The following is a 19902-nucleotide window of genomic DNA, read 5'->3' as shown; positions in this document are numbered from 1 at the left end:
ATTTGCTGACTGATGCAGTTTGATTGAAGCGCAATAAGTTGATTGATCATGGCTTGGACTCCAAGTGGAGGTTGTGTTTACTTAAATTTTGTTGGTTATTTATCGGGTGCCTAAGTGTTGGCGACAAAGACAAGGGTAAAGGCAATGCTGCTGAGATTGGAGTTTAAAATTTGTTTATCAACTGGGGTAGATTGCTATATTTATGGGTTGGATAACTCACATAGTATGTATAAAAAATAAAGAAACTAGCTGGTGTAAATAAATGAGACGCATGCGCCACCTATACAGAGAGCGGCGAAACTTGGTTTTAAGGGTTGTGTCTTCGCTTTTTAGATCTCTGCCCTTGCTGACTTATCGATTAGAATTAGGTACACATTTCAAACAGTCAGGATGGCAGCCACCAACATCCCTGAAATCGGGATGGCAGCGCTCTGGATCCTTAGAAATAATGAATTTTGTATGGAAAGACTACAAATATTTTTATACTCGTTACTCGTAGAGTAAAAGGTATCGTTGAAAATATTCTGTATTAGGATCAATAGGCGAGTTGATCTGTTCATGTCCTTTCGTATGTCCGTCTGTCTGTCCGTCGGTATGAACGCCGAGACCTCTGGAACTATAAAAGCTTGAATGTTGAGATTAAGCATACAGATTTAAGATACATAGATGCAGCGCAAGCATTCTTGACCAATGATACCACGCCCACTATGACGACCACACGTTTTGAAAATGTTTTGATGTTTTTTAATTTTTTATTAGTCTTTTAACTTTCTATTGCAAAACCGCCCAAAAATAGCACGACCACACTTTTAAAAAATCTCTTTTTATTATTATCTTCTTATTATATTTGCCAATTTCTATCGATATGCCAAAACAATTGTTGAACTTTCTCATAGTCGAGGATATAGACATTCTCCCTTGTGTTAAATTAATTTAAAAAATTGCAAAAAGTTTTAAGGTGGTGGAACGTGGGGGGTTACGACGGGAAACAGCGCGGCACTTCCATAAAGCCTTAGAAAAAGAGGATAATCTATGGTGAATAGTTGTGATGCCTCACTGCCTTGACATCATTGTAATGGGGTTCGCAAATAAGAATCATATATACACTATTTAACTTCATTTATTTCTTCATATACAAAAATCACGTCTGATCGCTATGACCGCAAAATTACAAGAGAGAAAGAAAGAATACAGTTCAGTTCAATTAGCATCGATACATAAAATGTTAATCCGCTGTTAAGACAGCTGAAGCACCGGGTGACTCCGCTCATAATCCGTACATGCCGCCCGCCAATGCGTCGTCCAGCATGAAGGCTCCTTGTGATTCTTGATCCCTGTGTTGATCATAATTATGTTGAAATCGGAAGTGGACAAAGCTTTGTGATTGACCTCTTTTGAATGCCAGATTTCGTCTTTAATGTAACCACTCTGACTAGCGAGTCCGATCCAGGGTGCAGTTCGACGACTCGGCCTATAGTCCATTTAGCTGGTGGTAGATTATCATCCTTTATAATGACTAAGTCGTTGATGCTAAGATTATCTTTGATTTGGCACCACTTTGGCCGAGTTTGCAAGTGTGATAACCAATCACGAGACCATTGGGACCAGAATTGTCGCGTCATGTGTTGTTGTGCGAGAAATAGTTCACGCAAAGGCTTATTATTCGGCCGACCTTGTGGCGGTGCCAGTAGTGCGTCACCAATTAAGAAATGTGCTGGAGTTAGTACTTCTAAATCGTCAGGGTCGGCGGTTAGCGGGCAAAGTGGACGTGAGTTCAAACATGCTTCAATCCTGATCAAAACTGTAGTAAGCTCCTCATACGTCTGCTTGTGGCTGCCGACGATCCGTTTAAGATGATGCTTCATTGCTTTCACGTTTGCCTCCCAGATGCCACCAAAATTGGGAGAATATGGAGGTGTGAAATGCCACCTTGTCCCATGTTGACATGTCGATTCGTTTAGGGCTGCCTTGCAAGTGATGGGCTGGTTAAGCGATGTACTCGCGCCAACAAAATTTGTGCCGTTATCACTATACATATGTTGAACTTGTCCTCGACGTCCGGTGAATCGCGTAAATGCTTGCAGGAAGTGCTCTGTTGAAAGTCCAGTGACGGCTTCCAAGTGGACCGCCTTGGTTGCTAAGCATATAAAAATGGCTACATAGCCTTTGTAGGTGGTTGATCCTCGTACACGCGCGGCTTGAAGTTCAATCGCACCAGTGTAGTCAACTCCTGTTGTAATGAACGGACGAGTTGGGGGGTTGACTCGATGTAATGGCAAGTCACCCATCAATTGCTTCGCTACGACTGGAGCTACCTTAAAACATGTGACGCATTTCCGGATGATTCGCCTGACTGCTTGTCTGCCTCTGGGAATCCAGAATTTGTAGCGTATGTGAGCCAGTGTTAATTGAGCGCCGCCATGTAGAGTGAGCTGATGAGAGTGTTGAATTACCAAATCTGTAAATAGGTGACAATGAGGTAATATAATTGGATGTTTTCGAGAAAAAGAGAGATTTGAATGCTTGAGACGGCCACGAATCCTCAAGATATTGTTGTCAAGAAACGGTGTAAGATTTGAAAGTGTGCTACGGGGTGGTAACGGCTTGTTCCTTTTAAGCGCTTGGATGTCGGCGTGAAATGTATCGGATTGTGCAAGGCGAGCTATGCAGCACAGGGCCTCATCCAGCTCGTCAGGAGAGAGTGATCCGTGACTTCGTTGTGCTCGAGCATGAGCATTGTGGCAGAATCGTAACATGTATGCCGTGACACGTAGCAGTTTTGTATACGACGAGAATCGGTCAATAATAGAATCCTTTGTGTCTGACAAGGTAGTGAAGGCTCTAATTTTTATGGATTTGGCCTCCAGATCCCGTTCTTCTGGATTGAGCAATTGTGATTGCGTGTTTGGCCAAATATTGTGTGGTTTGCATAGCCAGGATGGGCCATGCCACCAAATATCAGGTATTTGGCTCGGTGGTAAGCCTCTGGTTGCGCAATCTGCTGGGTTTTCCGATGTGTCTATGTGGTGCCACTGAGCCGCTGAGGTGTGGTCGAGAATGTAAGACACTCGGTTGGCTACAAACGTTTTCCACCTAGTAATGTCTCCTTTAATCCAGTGCAGAACAATGGTAGCATCGGTCCAGTAAAAGGTAGATATATGTGCATTGGTCCATCGGTTATTCTCCAGCACCCATTTGGTGAGTTTGGTAGCTAATACTGCACCGCATAGCTCAGTGCGCGGTATTGTTAACGGCTTGGTTGGCGAAATTTTTGATTTTGCGACGATGAGAGTGGTATAGAAAGTCCCATCAGACTGTTGGGTGCGTGCATACACTGCTGCTGCGTAAGCACTGGAGGATCCATCGCAAAAGGTGTGCAGTTGTATCTCACTACTAAATAGTGGCGTAAATTTGACGCTGCGTGGTATTTTGATCGTGTTAACCTTCATTAGTTGCTGTCGAAATTGTTGCCATTTGACGGCAATGGTGTTGGGAACTGGCTCATCCCAATCCAGTGATGTACTCGATCCGTCCTCGCGATATTGCTTCGCTAGTGTAATTTCTTTCAATATAATCTTTGCTGAAATTACAACTGGAGCGATTAATCCAAGAGGATCAAATAAACGTGCTATGGTCGATAGGATTTCGCGTTTTGTTATACCGGCTGGAGTATTTGCTAGTAATTTATAAGTGAAGCAATCTTGCTTGGGCAACCAGTACATACCCAGTGTTTTGATGGTGTCCGCATTGTCCCAACTGAGGGATGTCTGCTTGCATCGATGCTCGAGAGGTATCGTTGCCATCAGCTCCTGGTCATTACTAGCCCATTTTCGTAGCTCCATGCCAGAGGATTTTAAAGCTAGCATAGTTTGCAAACTTTTCCGTATTGCTTCCTCTTGTGAATGATCGCCTGAGAGAATGTCGTCGACATATATCTCATTTTTGAGAACGTTGGATGCCATAGGATATTTTGTCTGTGTGTCTTCAGCGATTTGATGGATGACTCTTATAGCTGTATAAGGTGCAGACGCTGTTCCAAACGTGACGGTAGTTAAGCAATGCTGTTTGATGACTCCATCCGCCGCCCGCCATAAAATCCTCTGGTACTGCGTGTCATCAGGGTGGACATTGATACAGCGATACATTCGTTGTATATCGGCAGTGAAAACAAACTGATATTGTCTCCAATTTAAGAGAACGGCTGGCAGATCATTTTGCAGCGTGGGACCTACACATAGTACATCGTTTAACGATCTGCCATTTGAGGTCCGGGCCGATGCGTCAAAAACGATACGTTGTTTTGTGGTGAGGCTTTCTTCTTTGAAAACTGCATGATGTGGTAGCACGCATGATGCAACATGCCGACCGTAGGAATCCGTGGTTATGGTTGAGTTTTCGCTCGTCTCTGCCAACGTGATTTGACCTAGTTGAAAATATTCTTCAATTCCTTTGCAGTATCTGATCCATTTGTCTGGGTCCCTTTGAAGGCGCCTTTCGAGTTGAAGATATCTGTTCAGGGCGATCTGATGAGATTTTCCGAGCGTCATACTGGGGTCAAAGTTCCTCTTGAATGGCAAACGGACTTGATAACTGCCGTCTGGTTGACGTTGATGGGTCTGCTTAAAGAAAGACTCGCACCATTGATCTTCTTTGGAGAGCTTTGGGCGTTCTGGAACTGATTCTACCTCGCAAAATACCTTAAGCAGCTCTTCGGAGTTTATTATGGCATGATTACATCGAATGTGGCGTGTAATATGCGTGTTGCCAACATTGCCTAACAGAACCCATCCGAGTTGAGTATTCTGCGCTATGGGTTCGTTTGGCAAGCCAATCTTAGTTCCAGGTAACAAGAGTTGTGCCATAAGGTCGGCTCCAAAAATGATATCGATTCGCTTGGATCTATAATAATAGGGATCTGCGAGCATGAGACCATGGATATGACTCCAGTTTCCTGCTGGAAAACTTTGACTTGGCATGTGTGATGTCAACGTGTTCAAAACATAAGCATCGTCGACCTTTAACGAGAAATTTGGGTTAGTTGCTGTTTGCACCGAACAACTTACGATGAATTTGCAGCGTCGTCCTGAATCTTGACCGACTCCGGTGATTGAAGTGCGAGTTGTGCTTCGGGAGAGCTGGAGAGACTGTACAGCATGCTCCGAAATGATAGTTGCTTCCGATCCTTGGTCAAGAAGCGCGTTTACCGTGGCCTGGCATCCTGTCTGTGTGTTACTGAGTACAACCCGAGCTGTTGCTAGTAGTACCTTTCGATGAGTCATAGATGAAGTTGTAGTTGACATGCACTGTAGAGTCGGCTTGGCATCTGAACTGGCTGCTGAACTTTGGCATGATGTCGAGGAGGGTATCAGCGTTGGCTGTGTTGCTGGAAAATGTAACATCGTGTGATGACGTTGACCACAATGAAGACAATTCTTGTTGCTGGGGCAGCTTGCTTGTGTGTGCGATTTTCCCAGGCAATTTAAACACAATTTTGCCTTGCTGGCCACTTCCTTCCGTTGGTAGCAATCCATTGAAAGAAATTGCGGACATCTTCGAAGTATGTGTAAGTTGCCACAATGATAGCAAGCGGACGCGGAAGCACCCGACCTGGTGTGGGCGCTGTGCACACGCACGCGTTTAGTACCGTCTGAAGTTTCATTTGACTGTTTCATGCCGCTGCACGCGTTACGGCTTTCAATAGCGTCTAACGTAACAAGTCGATCATTGAGGAACTGTTGCAGATCTTTGTATGAAGGAACGTCAATCTTGCTGCCCAGATGATGCTCCCAAGCTGTGTGAGTGTCTTTGGGTAGTTTGGTTGTTAGATAATGAGTCAGCCAAAAATCTCCTCCCTGTAGTGGCGCCTTGACGGTATTGCAAGCGGCAATGCAGACGTTGACTGTACTAACCATAGACCGTATGTCAGCAGATTTTTCTTTCGAAAGATTCGGTAAGTTGTAGAGCATGTTCATGTGGCTGGCGAACACAATTCGTGGGTTGTTATATCGTTGTAGAAGTGTGGTCCAAGCGACTTCATAGTTTGCTTCAGTTAAAGCGATTTGGCGAATGTCGTTGTCCAGGCCTACTGGTAATGCTTCCTTTAAAAAATGGAACCTTTGAATCTTATCCAGACGCTCATTATTGTGAATTAAGCGTAAAAATGCATCATGAAAACTTGGCCAGTCCGCGCAGTTGCCAGAGAATTTCGGAACTGGTAATTTTGGCAGTGGTATCCGTACTTCCTCTACATGTGTTGTTATTGTAGAGTTAGCTGATTCGTTGTGCGTCACTGTGCCTGGATAAATTCGTTTCTTTTCTTCGGCCACGAAACAGTAAACTTCCATGCCTAGGTCTTCGAATTGGCTGATTGTATTTTGTAGCTTATACACACTTTCTTCGTACTCTGCCATGCATATAAGTGTGTGATGCGCCTGATGAAATTCTTTGTTAAACTCGTCGATTTGATTCAAACGTTTTTCGAAATATATTTCCGTTTTCCGCGCACTCGAGTCTTTTTTCACATTACTGAACAAGCGCTTCAAAGACTCAATGCGGTCAGTTTGAACTCGCACCAGTTGATCAAATTTCGACATTGTTTATACTGACTTTGCTCCACTGTATGTAATATGCACAAATGCTCGTATGTTATCGGTGTTCTTCTTTGACGTCTTGTTTTTGTGTTGGCAGAGATTCCGGCAAATCTAACGGAATCGAAGGGCAACGGGACTTAGCTCTGTCGTGATGAGAGCGAGCGCGAATGTTTGCGTATACTGCTCTGTCGTGATGAGAGCGAGCGCGATAGAAAACGTAGGCACGGTGATTTATCTGGATGAAGCCGACCACGAAGATCAAATTGCCAAACAGCTTTTAGCAATTATTACTTATGATTCTTATGAGCAAAGTTCCCCTCATGGGCCACCAATGAATAGTTGTGATGCCTCACTGCCTTGACATCATTGTAATGGGGTTCGCAAATAAGAATCATATATACACTATTTAACTTCATTTATTTCTTCATATACAAAAATCACGTCTGATCGCTATGACCGCAAAATTACAAGAGAGAAAGAAAGAATACAGTTCAGTTCAATTAGCATCGATACATAAAATGTTAATCCGCTGTTAAGACAGCTGAAGCACCGGGTGACTCCGCTCATAATCCGTACATATGGCATTCAATATTTTTAGTTTGTATTTTAAATATTTACGCAGTATTTGCTAAAGCTTATTTAATTTTTAATTATTTAAAATTTTTCCTGACATATCCGACTAGGTGCACTTACAAAAAATAAGCTATTTACAAACTAAGCCACATACCTAATCGAGGTAAATCCCATTCTAAAATCAAATACATTTTATTTTAAAGTGATACTCTTGACAAAAAAAATAAAATGACTTCATGTAGTTTTTGATTAACTTGCTAATTACACACCCGAATTTCAAAATCAAATTACAGTTAATTAAATGTCATGTGATAAAAGAACCGATTTAAACCGAATAATAGGTAGCTCCCATTCTTTCCCCATCAGATTCTGGGCTGGCACGTGGCTCACTTAGCGTGGAAATTGCTTTTGCTGAGAGCGCCGCCGCACTGAAGTGAAAGCGAAAGTTGCCGCTGACCTACAGATGAAAGTAGCACACCGAAGAGAAATGTTCAGGAAGAGGAGGAAAAAGTAAAGAGAGGCTAACAGATTTGCGGCAAAGAGAATGTATCTTTGTATCTGTATCTGCAGCCCACATAAATGCAATTTCATTTTAGGTTGCATTACACGTTCTGCATCTTCTCGTAGAATTCTCCTGGCAGTCAACGCACTTAAAGAATAACAGAGAGCACATACAATTCGCACTAAGATACATTTGTATCTGTGCCGCAGTTTATCGTCAGTGTGTAACTGAAATACTCAACCCCAAATAGGTAAACGAAAAATTGCCAGGAACGAAAGCAATTAATAAAACAATGAAACGAAAACAACATTGGACAAACAATTTTGATATGCGAATATAAACAAAAAACAGGAATTTGAAAAAAAAAGCCGGCTCCACACTTGACCGAGTAAAGCGATAAAGAGAGCCAATATGGAGAGATATCACTGGGAGAAATCAAGAGCGTAGTCAGAATGCAAACAAATGCTGCACAGTGGTAAGTTACTCGATTAAAAATATATTTAAAAAAAAATATAAATATATATAATATAAAATATATATCAAAAGTTTTTTTTTAATTATCTTACTAATATCTTAATACTTTACTTTGGCTTAAAGCTAGAGATATAGATTTAAGGAATAAATAAACCTTTTTCGAAGATGTACTTTCTTTCTGGATAAATATATATTATTATATATATTTCATTAAATTCTAAATATGACCTTTTTTAAATTCATTCCATGTTGGCGACCACAGTCCACAGCTTGAAAAGTGCTCTCTCCTGAGTTTGCCTCTCTCCAATCGTTGACATTGTAGAGCCGTGCTATCTAACCACCCAGACGCCACCCACCGAGAGTGAGAATTCCCGAGAGAAGCGGTGAGAATGAGAGCGAAAGTGGGGCCCGAAAGGTTGCAACTTTTGGCGAGACTTGCCTCAGTTGCCACACGACAGGAGGGCCAAACGGGCGACTTGGGAGGCACAAGACGCGGGCACGGGCTGAACTCGTATCCGTGAGATACGCGTATAGCCAAATTTAATAGTAATAATTAAAAACGCTGCGTGAACTAGCCCCCCTTCACCCGAAAGCACCGGCACTCTGTTTTGCAAAAAAAATAAATAATAAGTACGAAATATATTCTCGAAAATCGTTGTATCTGTGTATCGGAGAACCGAAAAGAGGCCGTCGTTTGGCGCTCTCGCATCTCAGCTGCCAGTGGGCGAAAGACGCAACTGCTGCGACCTTGCAATGCCCTTGAATGACACTCTTATTGCGACCAAGTCGCCAACGTTGCCACTCCAACGGGCGCTGCTGCCACGGCTGCCACTCAGCGCTGGCAAAAATACACACAATTATTAATGAAAATAATAACACAATAATAGTAGCTATCACAGAAATAAATAACAACACGCTGCACCGCATAAAAGTGAAAATTTTATTGAAGTCAAAGAACTTTCGCGTGCCTTCGTGAAAGCCGAAAAGTCCCGACGGATCCTTATCAAAGCTTTAACCCACAACCGAAAGATGTGCTAAAATAATTCGAAATAATTGACATTTACAAAGATATCACCCGCCCAAAAATAGAAAAATTAATCAAATTAAAGGCAAACCACATATCCGAGAAATCTGAAATAAGCAAGTGTTATCTAACTAGCGCCCCTGGCGGCCTGTGTAAGTGTGTGTGTGTGCGGTAAAGGAAAGTGAAAGTTCTCGGCGGCGAATATCCTTCGGTAACCTTTCACCATCATTGGGTCACCTCCTCTGGCATCGCAGCATAAACGACAGCAGGGCACGCGAATACCTACGGGCCCACCAGCGCATATAGTAACTATATATATCCAGAATCGGTGTATGTGGGCGATATTTATGCCACGACTTTTGACAAGCAGTTCTTTTTATTGCTACGCCGACGAGCGCGAGTAGAACGCTGGCCAAAACGCCAAAAAGGGAAAGCCTTGGAATAATATTAAGACATCAGGTGGGTAAATCATAATTATTGCGACTCTATATTCATAATTTACTTAATGAAGTGCGTGTTTTATACAAAACATTGCGTGTTGGTTTCATGTACCACAATTAAGTTCGTCCAATTGGCGATGCTGCAATTAGGCTGCGCGTTTATCCATCAGATACAATTGACATTGGATTTGCCACTTAAAGTCAAAGCTTCATATGTCGAAGTGGACATGGAGATTTCTCGATTTGATAGTGACTCGAGCTAAACTCAAAAGTCAGATCAAGTTCAATGAAGTGCAAGTTCAGGCAGTTCAAGAAATGTATCTGACAATTACAATCAATTTATTTGAGTATTAAGATAAAAACCGGTCTCAGTCTATAGATTAATACAGATCAAAATTTAACATAAATGAATACAGAGTTACCATAACTAGTTGAATTGATTAACTTTGTTTAAAAAATTATTTGGTGATGGTTCAATATTTACCCAAATAAATAAAGGCTACAGCTCATACTTATCTTCGTTATATAATATTGAAAAATTATTCTAATTTTCCAGCAAACAGTTTTGAACATAAATTCTAAACTAAAGAATTTGTTATACTCAAAACATTTATGTAACAAATCCTAGAGCAAGTACTTTCCTTAATCATTACCGTGGTCTAGAAAAATCCGATGGTAAAATTTTCTTGTCTGCCTCAATCAAAACAAAACAATTCGAGTCTCGTTATCACAGTAATCAAAACAAGCAATTCACCCCAACAATAACCATAAAAAGGAAAGCGAGAGCCAGTGGAAAGCGAAAGTATCCGTATCCTTCGCCGAGTATCTTTGTATCTGTAACATAGTTTTCAGAACGGCGCAAGCGTTTTTCCAGTTCGTTTTGCCATTCACGGTGCTTGGCTTTGTTTGCTTTTGACATTTCTTTCGGTAGCAATGTCATACAAATATAAATAAAAAAATCCACGCGCTGCCGAAAAGCAAAAAATGAGTGTGGAAACCACCCACATCCGAACACACGCACTCACACACGCGCCTTGTATCCGATAGATACGAAAAATTACTGTAGGCAAATTAGCGCTTCAAACGAGGCTCGTGTAATCCACTTGTATTTTATATTGATTGCGGTGGAGTTCACATAGAAATCGATTCTTTTTGGTTGGGTTTCGAGTATTTCAAGTCCGGATACCCGGGATCGAGCCACATGTGCCAGTCCAAATTTCAGCTAATTCCCCATTAATATTATATATTATTAATTTCGGTTTATTTATAAATAAAGAAGCCAGTCAGCTGTTGTGGTTTGTTGATGGGTGGAACACGTATCTTCTGGGCTCTTTTCAACTGCGCGGGCGGCACTTGCCGGTCTGAAAAAATTGGCCGGAATAGAATTTATGCTAATGATATATGCGACACTGAATGACAGCGGGAAAATGTTCTCTAATTATATTTCTTAGTTTCTAAAGCTGAACATTTCAAGTGGCTGTATATACGAATTATTCGAAGGAAATATTTCCAAAAATCTTTAAATCTTACTACTATTAGCTTCAACTGCTAACTGAATCTTACATATTATTTTCAATAGAAAAATATTATCATATAAAAGATTATATATTCTTGAGTATGTTGTTGCAATCTTAATACCAAACATTAATTTATTTTAATTATAATTTAATATTTCTTAAGAGCATCTCGATACTGATAAATTCAACAATTTAGAAATATACACTGGTAAAGATAAGATTATTCGCTTATCACTGCTCTTCACATTTCTAATTAATTGCCAGTTTAGACTAATTCTCTGAGCATATTGACTTTGTAGAACAGTTCAATGATCCGCTGGGCAATCTTATCTCCTCCAGCACCTCCTGTCATCCATCAATCCAACTCAAGTGGCTTAGTTCTGCCAAATCAGAATTACAAACTATGTATACCGGCGCCAAATCCGCAGGCAAACAAATTAGTTGCCTAATCTTATGCTTGGCCAACAAATGCAAAGACCCGTCCGCTGATTAGAAACACACAGAATGGCCAATTCTGGCATTCGCACATACTCGAATATTTAATCCCACAATCACAGCGGGTGGAGGCTTCTCCAGAGCCCACGGGCCTTAATTGACAGCAAATATGGAACGCTGATAGTTTATCTGCGGGTAACACGGTAGATATGGCCAAAGCAATAAGTTACAGTACTTACCAATTTATTGCAGCCACGGAAATCCGTTGGCTGAAGTGCTCCATGTGCGGTTGAGAGGCACAGTGGAATCTAAAATTTTTGTAGAATTTTCTGGTTTATTTTATTTTGAATTGAAAAAGGGTACTTTAAAGAGGTCCATATTTTAAACCAAAAAGACAAAAATAATTAAACTATTTTAGTACATATAATAAAGATAAGACCAATGTTTTCATCCTTAAAATGTGTTTCCTGACCAATTAAGTTACTTTTAGTATTACTCTCTATGGGAGAAGGGCACTTCAAAGAGCAGTTAGCTAAGATTAAGATGGAGGCAGACCAACCGAGACGGCGACGTCACTGATCACGAGCATCTGTCTTTAGTGGCGGCTGTCTGCCAGTATCGGTAGTCGGATTCTAGGATTCTATGCATTGCCATTGCAGATACAGTGGCACAGCTACAGATACAGATACAGATACAGATACCGATACCGATACCAATTGAGATTCGGATTCGCATTCCCGTGGAGGCGGATGCGGATGCAGGGTGAATGCAATCTGCTTGAGGGCAGTGTTTGGCTGCGATTTGCGATTTCGCTCCGCTCCGCCGCGCTGCGCTTCGCTTTCGATGCGATCCCATCGCATCCCATCCCATCCCATCCGATCCGATCCGTTCCGATTTCGCCTTATCAATCAGGGTGGATTTGCTGAATGCCAAAAACACAACAAAAAGATCGGTGGGTAGTCAGTGCACGCCCGACACCGTGACGCTGCAGACGTGGTGCAGTTCGAGTGGTTTTCGGTGGTTTTCTCGTTCTGGCTCGAAGTCTTTTTGGATTGCCATAAACCCACACCCCCAGCTATCATAATCCCAGGCGGAGATTCGTGGGGTGAACCGATCGATCGGTTATATCACCGCCGTCTAGTGTAGGTGCAAAATCGACTAAGAGTGCAATTGTGAGCGCGGCGTTCGCGGGTCAATTCAGATTGCTATAAATAAAACTGCAAATTCGTTATCACGCCTCATAATCGGGACGCCGCCGCAGCATGATTAAGTGTTCCGCTCGCCGCACCACCCAACCACCCAAGCCACCCACTCACCCAACCATCGCCCAGTGGCAAATATCATGTGTGGTTCAGGTGATAAGCCGGTGGTGACCGGCATTGAAGCCATAGTGCCCAGTAGTCGGTGGGCCTGGAAACATCTAATCGAACTACTTAAGTGGTGTGAACAGCTAATGGCGCATCTATCTCTGGACCAGTGACTAACTAATTGACATGACAAATGCAACTGCGAGATGCATGATGATAAGATTGTCTGTCAATAATAGTCGCGGCACCTGAAGGGCTTGTAAATAGTGCAAATCTTTCTATTTCGAGTGATTTCCAGTTTAATAATAAAGCACATTTTTATACTATTATGTATAGTTTAAATATGCAAATAATTTCAAACTGTGTAACTTATTGTTTCAGATACTCAGTCTCATCATTTGAATTTTTATTTTAAAATTATGTTGTTATTCTTTATAATATAGCATATAAAAGACTATATATAAATGGTAGTAGATGCTCAAATTCATTTAAAATAGAAAGTGACTAAGAAGTATAAGAATATATATTTTAATTAAAATATTTTTGGCAATGCGAAAAGCTTTTGTAAAGTACTTATTAGCAATAATAACTTATTGCCTTGTTGAGAATACTTATTAAATTTTGTAGAAACGTTACCGAAACCCCATTAAATTTGTAAGTTAAATAGTTTTAGAACTTTCGCAGAATACTATATTTTTTATACCATTTTAGACTTCATATATGAGTAATAATTAATGAGAATACTTTTACTTTCTGTACAAAATTGGCACCTTTACCTATTTTTCCAAACTTCCACTGTGAACCAATCAAGCATAATTCGAATAACTTTTTTATTGCGTGAGCCGCTGGGGTGTCCACTTTAACATCAATTCCGTACATTTTCCCCAATTTAATTCAATTAAGCGGCTTTATGGGTTCCTCTTGAGTCAGTGCGTATATCAACTTGAGTCGAAAACTTGAAGAAAAAATTAAGAAAATATTTTCAGTTACGCAGTTACCGTCAAAACGAGGCGTAAATTCGCCAAGCCAAATAAAATATCATGTATAAGAGGAAAAAACGGAAATGTTACTTTGGCCGTAAAATAAAAGCCAAAGACATATGTTTTCTTAGATTTTATTTATAGATATCGTGTTCATTTTATTTATTTTCATTTCTTTTCGCTGTGCATATATTTTATTTATAAAATGTGAGCTCGCGACGCTGCACTAGCAATTATTATGGGACTATAGAATATTCTAAAAAAAACGAAACTAAAAGTTAAATTAGAACATAAATTCATCTACGTTTCAATTATAGAAATCTGAAATATTCAGAATGGTATCTTAATTTTTAAATACGTAAATGACAACAATTCAAAGCGATTACGATTTTTTATGTATGCATTCGGTTTGGTAATGCCTCTCTTGACCCAACGTCATTAGCGCCCAAAACGCATTTAGGCTGTTGGCCAAAAGCCAAAAGAGTATTTCGCCCATCTGTAGGCCGAAAAATGTTTAATAAAGGTACTGAGTTGCAGGGGAAGTCTGTGAATCATGAAATATCTGCCATAAGTGGCACCACCTCATCTCTAGAGGCATCTGCATATATGTAGCTAAAGGTACAAAAGATCTGCATTTAAACTTAAGGAAATTTTAAAAGAGATCAGCATCTCGACCTCCTTAATCGATCGATTGTCGGACGATCGTTTGTTTATTTAAAAACTTTGTCGACGCCATTTGGCGAGGCAAGAAATGTCAGTTTTCTTACTTTTTTTTTAATCATTTTACTGCTTAATTAAATTTCCTATGCATGCTGCCAAAGATAAAAAGTAAAACACATAAAACGAAAAAGGACGGAAAATCGAAGCAGACGAAAAGAAATGCCGCGAAAAGTTCAAGGCCAATTGACTTTGTCTCCTCTTGATTGGCGCATCTAATTTTGAAAATAAAAGCTCTGATGTCTTAATTGGGCGGCACCTCCTCTCCCAATTAACACGCCTTCTCGCTCTCATCGCACATATCCCTTAGTGGGCGTGGCTTGGCTTTGCACCTGATCAAAGGTAATGCACGTGCAGCCGCCGCAAAATGAAAACAATAACATTGCCATCTGCCAAGAGCAAGACAGTGAGGTGTTAACAATTTGTCGTGGTCATCCGGTTCATCGGGCGGTTCATTGATACATTGGATACATCGGACAATCTATCACGGGTTTTCATCACCTGACTTATATAAGAAAATATTCGGTTCTTGGGGCTTTTAAAGGTGTCTAACATTTGTATAGTTGCTGAAATTATAGTTTAAGAGGTGGAAGGACAGCTATCTAGTGTCCGTCCGTACGCATGGCCATCTGTCCGTCCGTATAAACAAGATCTTGGAAACTATATTAAGTTTGGCTCAATGTACAGATTATAGTCACCCTTGCAGGTTATTTTTGATAATAATAATACGCTGCGTTATTAAATTTAAATATTTATTAAATTTAAAGGGTACCTCCACATATGAGCACATACTGTTATCGCCGCCAGGTGGCGCTAGTGAACATCCTCGGAAATAGTAGGGTTTCCACATCCTTTGCAAATCCTTCAGCTATAAACCAAATATGGTATATTTGTCAACTCCAATTCATATAAAATATTTTCTGCGAAATTTTTCACATTTTGGCAAGCCAGAACAAATTAAAACGAGAAATTCTTTCAATAGTCTATTTAAATTTTAATGACAACCAACTAAATCAAATGAAAGACACAGGCAACGAAAGAGAAATGAAAAATGCTCTGAGGATAATAAAAGCATATATACTGCAGATGATATTTTCCCAGCTGTTTTAAAATGCCACTGGGTACGACAAGCGGAAAGGGAAAGTGATGGAAAACAACATTTCGTGCGAATTTATTTGTTTACTTAAAAATTGCTCATCCCGTTTCAATATATCACTCACGTCACATATCCCGATGACTCTATACTTGCAGATATTCCGCAGATCGGACGTAAATGAACGATCCCGGCGATATACCACTGACACACACGAGCACTCCGGACAGCAGGCCGCCCTGCAGCATCATCTCCATCATACCCACCATAGGGATGTCCTCATGTCGCGGAAGAGCCGAGGCATTCGCACGGAGTCTGTCCTCCAAGCTGCGCACCTTGGGATCACAGGTGAATATATGTAATCTTAATGGGGGGAAAAATCAAAAATGAGTTATATTATATGGCTTGTTATAGTCTATACATTGAAAACTAATTGAGTGTTCCACTCCGCAGACAACCGAGGAGGGCGAGGGCAACGCGGAGGATGAGCCGATCATAAATGGAACCAGCACGAACACGTGGGTCAACTCCCACGACTCGGAGCAAACGGTGACGGACCTGCAGCCACTGCGCCATGAGTCCGACTCCTTCTTCGACTTCGACTGCGAGCTGGAGTCGCCGGGGAGTCCTGTGGACGAGTGCGAGTACCTGCGCCTAATCGAAACTGCCTCGAATACGCCGCACAACTCCACGGCGGAGTCGGGCTATGCCTGCGCTTCAATGGCCAGCAGCCATAGTAGCAGCAATGATGGTCCGTACTTTGATGCATCCGCTTCCACATCCAAGGCTGCAGCTGCCCAGGATCAGACGCTGCCAGCCTCGGAACTCAAGGAGTATGTGAATACCCTGCAACTGAACGGAAGGCATGGACTGACCAATGGAGTGCAGGAGGAGCAGCCAGCTGGCCAGGATGCAGTGCAGGAGGACGAGGCCTTCTTGCAGGCTCAGATCCTCAGTGAGCTCCAAAAGCACAGCATCAGTTTGACGGAAGTGGATCAGACAAGGGCCGAGGAGGGCAAGCTCACCAATGGGCATCTCGAGGAGGTGGAGGAGCTGCAACTGAAGGACGTCCTGGAGGTAGCTGGTACTACAAACAGAGCTCCAAATGTAATCGCCGCTCCACAAGAAGAGGAAGCCTTCCCTAACAGAACCCAAGAGGAATCACCTAATGATAGAGTTCAAAAAGAAAGCTCCCAGCAAAGGGTTGTAGAAGAAACCCCATTCGAAGGATTTCAAAAAGAATCCCTTAAGGACAGAGTCCAAGAGGACGCGTCCGATGAAAGGGTTCAGGAGGAAACCTCCAACGATACAGTTCAAGTGGAAACCAACCACAAATCCGCCACAGAATCAATTCCCACCGAGGTAACCACGCCGGAAAGATCACCAGAGGAAAGCAGGAATGATGAACTCTCGCCAGACAGTGGTGTGGATGAAACAGACAAGTCGGCCAGTAATCTCACCGTAAATGTGGACCTGGCCCAAATCGAACAGGCCAAACAGGATGCCACTGAGGCTGTGGAAAAGAATGGTGCCCACAGTCGGGGTGCCACAGTCGATACCACAGATGATGAAGACGATTGTAGACCCCAGCGCATCAGGCGTTGTTCCTCCCTGAAAACGGGAAAGACACCACCCGGAACTCCGGGTCGCAAGAAGATCGTAAGGTTCGCCGATGTCCTTGGCTTGGATCTGGCCGATGTGAAGACCTTCCTGGACGAGATACCCACCATACCGAAATCGGCATTCGAGGACCTGGAGATCCTGGAGTCAGAGCCGCCACTTCAGCTCGGCCCCAAGTCCGACAAGCTACTGATGCCCCTCTTCCAGCAGCCAGGAGGCCTGCCCAAGTTCCTCGATGCGGTCCGGGAGAAGCAAGTTTCCCTGGAGAACGCTGCCGTGACGGACAACATCAACCAGACGATATCCGGATCGGTGCGCGTGCGCAATCTGGACTTTCACAAGTCGGTGCACATAAGGTACTCACTGGACGGATGGAGGAGCTACGCCGACCTGCAGGCCAACTACGTGGAGAACTCCTGCGATGGCTTCTCCGACATCTTCACCTTCGTGCTGTTCGGCAACTCGCTGCACGTGGGCCAGAGGCTGGAGTTCGCCGTAAGGTTCCAGTGCAAGGGCCAACAGTTCTGGGACAACAACTACGGGGCCAACTACTGCTTCCAGTGTTTGCCCAGCTCGACACATACCGCCGGCGGCTCCACGGCATCGCCTCCGTCTGTGGCGACTGGCGCCGTATCCACCGGCCATAGTGCCAGTCTGGTCGGATTGCTAAGCCCCACGGCGGGCGATGCCTGGTGCAGCTCCTTCTACTAACCGGTGGCGATGGGCCCGCACTAAAGGCACTGGCATCCCGTCTAGAATCCATCCCCCCACCATGCCCAATCCAACGACACGACACCAAGATCTGGGAAAGTTTCCGGGCCTTGACGTGGTGTCTACGTCCCAGTAAGAAATCAAATCCCAGCAGTCCCATATGACCGCCCAGTCAGAGATCACAGATCAGAATACCAACCTTCGTGGGGCTAGCTCTTCATTAGGGTGATTGGATTTTTTGTTAGAAATCCACAAGGAACTAAGTATTTTTTTGGCAATTCTTAACGTAACGTATCAACACATCTGGAACTAATTTGGAATGAAATTTTCAGTCAAAGGCAGATTAAGTTTTGATATTTTGCAACTTAAGAGCTGTTACTAACAAGAAGAACTGTCGTACGAAATGTCAAGAAATTACATAACTCCCACAAGAATATTTCAGTCCCTGCACGTCGATAAATCGAACCACCCTACCCTTCCAAGGAAGGCAAACATTGTTTATATTTTTATAGAATGAATGGAAAAGATTGAAGGGTTAGTGAAGGGCAAGAGGAGCTGTAAGAGCACCACAAAAAACTAAAGAATCAAACCAGAGTAGTGCGAACTAGAAGAAAAGCCAGCAGCAAGGTTCGAATGAATCCCAAAGATAGTTGTTAGTCGTATGTTATAAGAAGAGCAAGTGATAACAAACTAAAACTCAGATCAGTTTCTTCAATGTCTTCTTCTGTTTTTAGTTACATTTCCCAATTTTTATTTGCTTTGTTCCTAGGTTTGTTTGTCATGCGAAAGCGATTGCCAGTTGGATCGGGCTATTAAGATTGTGTATCTGCCAGATAAAGTACCTTTTAAATAAATCAGTTATGTGAAAAGATTAATTGCCATTAATCTTAGTTCAGCAGCAGTTCTGAGAAGTATATGAGCTTAGCACCATTTTTATGCTTTTTGTTCGGTAAAAGCAGATCCGTTCGAGCACAGAGACCATGTCAAAAGTTAACTATAACTAACCAACATCCACTATCTAGTCAACTCGAGTTTACTTTTGCTACCTTTTGACTATTCGCAGTCAAAAAGGAAATACTCCAATCCCACTATATTTTTAGCCCGATCGGGGAATACCCTTTTAGCCATCCAGCAGACAAACCTTTACTTTTGTTTCTCTTAAATGTTGATATTCTTCTAATGTTTGATTTTTTATATGCTTTAATTTTAATTTAAACGATTTGAATATTTTCTATGTATATGTTGATGCGTAATATATCTATCGTAATATTATATAAATATATATACAAAATAAAATAAACATAAACCTTAGTTATTCCTTTTCGGTTGATTCTTTCAGTTATCTATGTATTTTCTGAATAATAATAAATACCATTTGAGCTCTTCTTATCCACAACAGAACCTTAAATAGCCTATATCAGGGATAAACAAACGATTAGCTACTTATAACAATTAATTGCAAACGCAGCTACCTCAACGTTTTCCGACCGAAAACACGAAAAAGAGAGAATAATAGTTAAACAAAGTAAATTTATGATTAAAGAAACTATTGAATATGTTTATTGCATAGCAAACATGTGTAAAACAAAAGCAAAACAACAAATAAAACGAACTTTAAAAGTTACAACTATTTACATAAATATGTTAACATAGCAGAAAATTCACAAACATAACTAAAGTCCCCCCAATCCAAATGACTTAGACTGAAGCGTGAGTATTTCGCGAGATACGCGAGAAGTGTTATGAGATCTGCCCAAAAACCCAAAAAATTTGTTGAGGTTTGTGTGGGCGTGGCTCTTGTCAGCATGAGTTCCACTTCACACTTACAAAAGAATAATAAAGAAGCCACAGTAAAATAAAATTGCGAACAGACATCTTTAACATGTCTCGAAAGTGTTTTCTTTTGTGCTTCAAATGGA

At 41.8% G+C, this 19902-nt stretch overlaps 2 protein-coding genes across 3 annotated transcripts; one reads left to right on the top strand and one right to left on the bottom strand.

Moving 5' to 3' along the window:
* Positions 1-1267: 1267 nt before the first annotated feature.
* On the bottom strand, positions 1268-6593 carry LOC120284833. The gene is made up of 5 exons (XM_044922901.1): positions 5608-6593; positions 3725-4899; positions 2531-3580; positions 1390-2458; positions 1268-1334 (listed from the first exon to the last, which is right to left on the bottom strand). The coding sequence occupies exons 1-5, from the start codon at positions 6591-6593 to the stop codon at positions 1268-1270; spliced, it is 4347 nt and encodes a 1448-aa protein (XP_044778836.1).
* Positions 6594-8557: 1964 nt separating this feature from the next.
* On the top strand, positions 8558-19613 carry LOC6738670 (glycogen-binding subunit 76A). 2 transcript variants are annotated; one of them, XM_016169259.3, is made up of 3 exons: positions 8558-9622; positions 15811-16000; positions 16106-19613. In XM_016169259.3, the coding sequence occupies exons 2-3, from the start codon at positions 15833-15835 to the stop codon at positions 17981-17983; spliced, it is 2046 nt and encodes a 681-aa protein (XP_016032488.1). In that variant the 5' UTR covers positions 8558-9622; positions 15811-15832; the 3' UTR covers positions 17984-19613. The 2 variants fall into 2 exon arrangements, with proteins under 2 accessions (XP_016032488.1, XP_016032489.1); XM_016169260.3 differs by lacking the exon at positions 8558-9622 and adding an exon at positions 12520-12697.
* The last annotated feature ends 289 nt before the right edge of the window (positions 19614-19902 follow it).

The sequence above is a fragment of the Drosophila simulans genome, chromosome 3L (assembly GCF_016746395.2).
Source record: "Drosophila simulans strain w501 chromosome 3L, Prin_Dsim_3.1, whole genome shotgun sequence".
Classification (NCBI taxonomy): domain Eukaryota; kingdom Metazoa; phylum Arthropoda; class Insecta; order Diptera; family Drosophilidae; genus Drosophila; species Drosophila simulans.
The sequence above is the reverse complement of the archived record's forward strand: the minus strand, read 5'-3'. Positions and strand labels throughout refer to the sequence as shown.

Bases quoted from the DNA above. Each gene is read 5' to 3' on its own strand.
- LOC120284833 (XM_044922901.1), bottom strand. From the start codon at position 6,593: ATGTCGAAATTTGATCAACTGGTGCGAGTTCAAACTGACCGCATTGAG. The intron at 2,459-2,530 runs GTCTCAAGCATT...ACCTATTTACAG, and splicing joins TATCTTGAGGATTCGTGGCC to ATTTGGTAATTCAACACTCT. The intron at 1,335-1,389 runs GTCAATCACAAA...TGATCAACACAG, and splicing joins AAATCTGGCATTCAAAAGAG to GGATCAAGAATCACAAGGAG.
- LOC6738670 (XM_016169259.3), top strand. From the start codon at position 15,833: ATGAACGATCCCGGCGATATACCACTGACACACACGAGCACTCCGGAC. The intron at 16,001-16,105 runs GTGAATATATGT...TCCACTCCGCAG, and splicing joins TGCGCACCTTGGGATCACAG to ACAACCGAGGAGGGCGAGGG.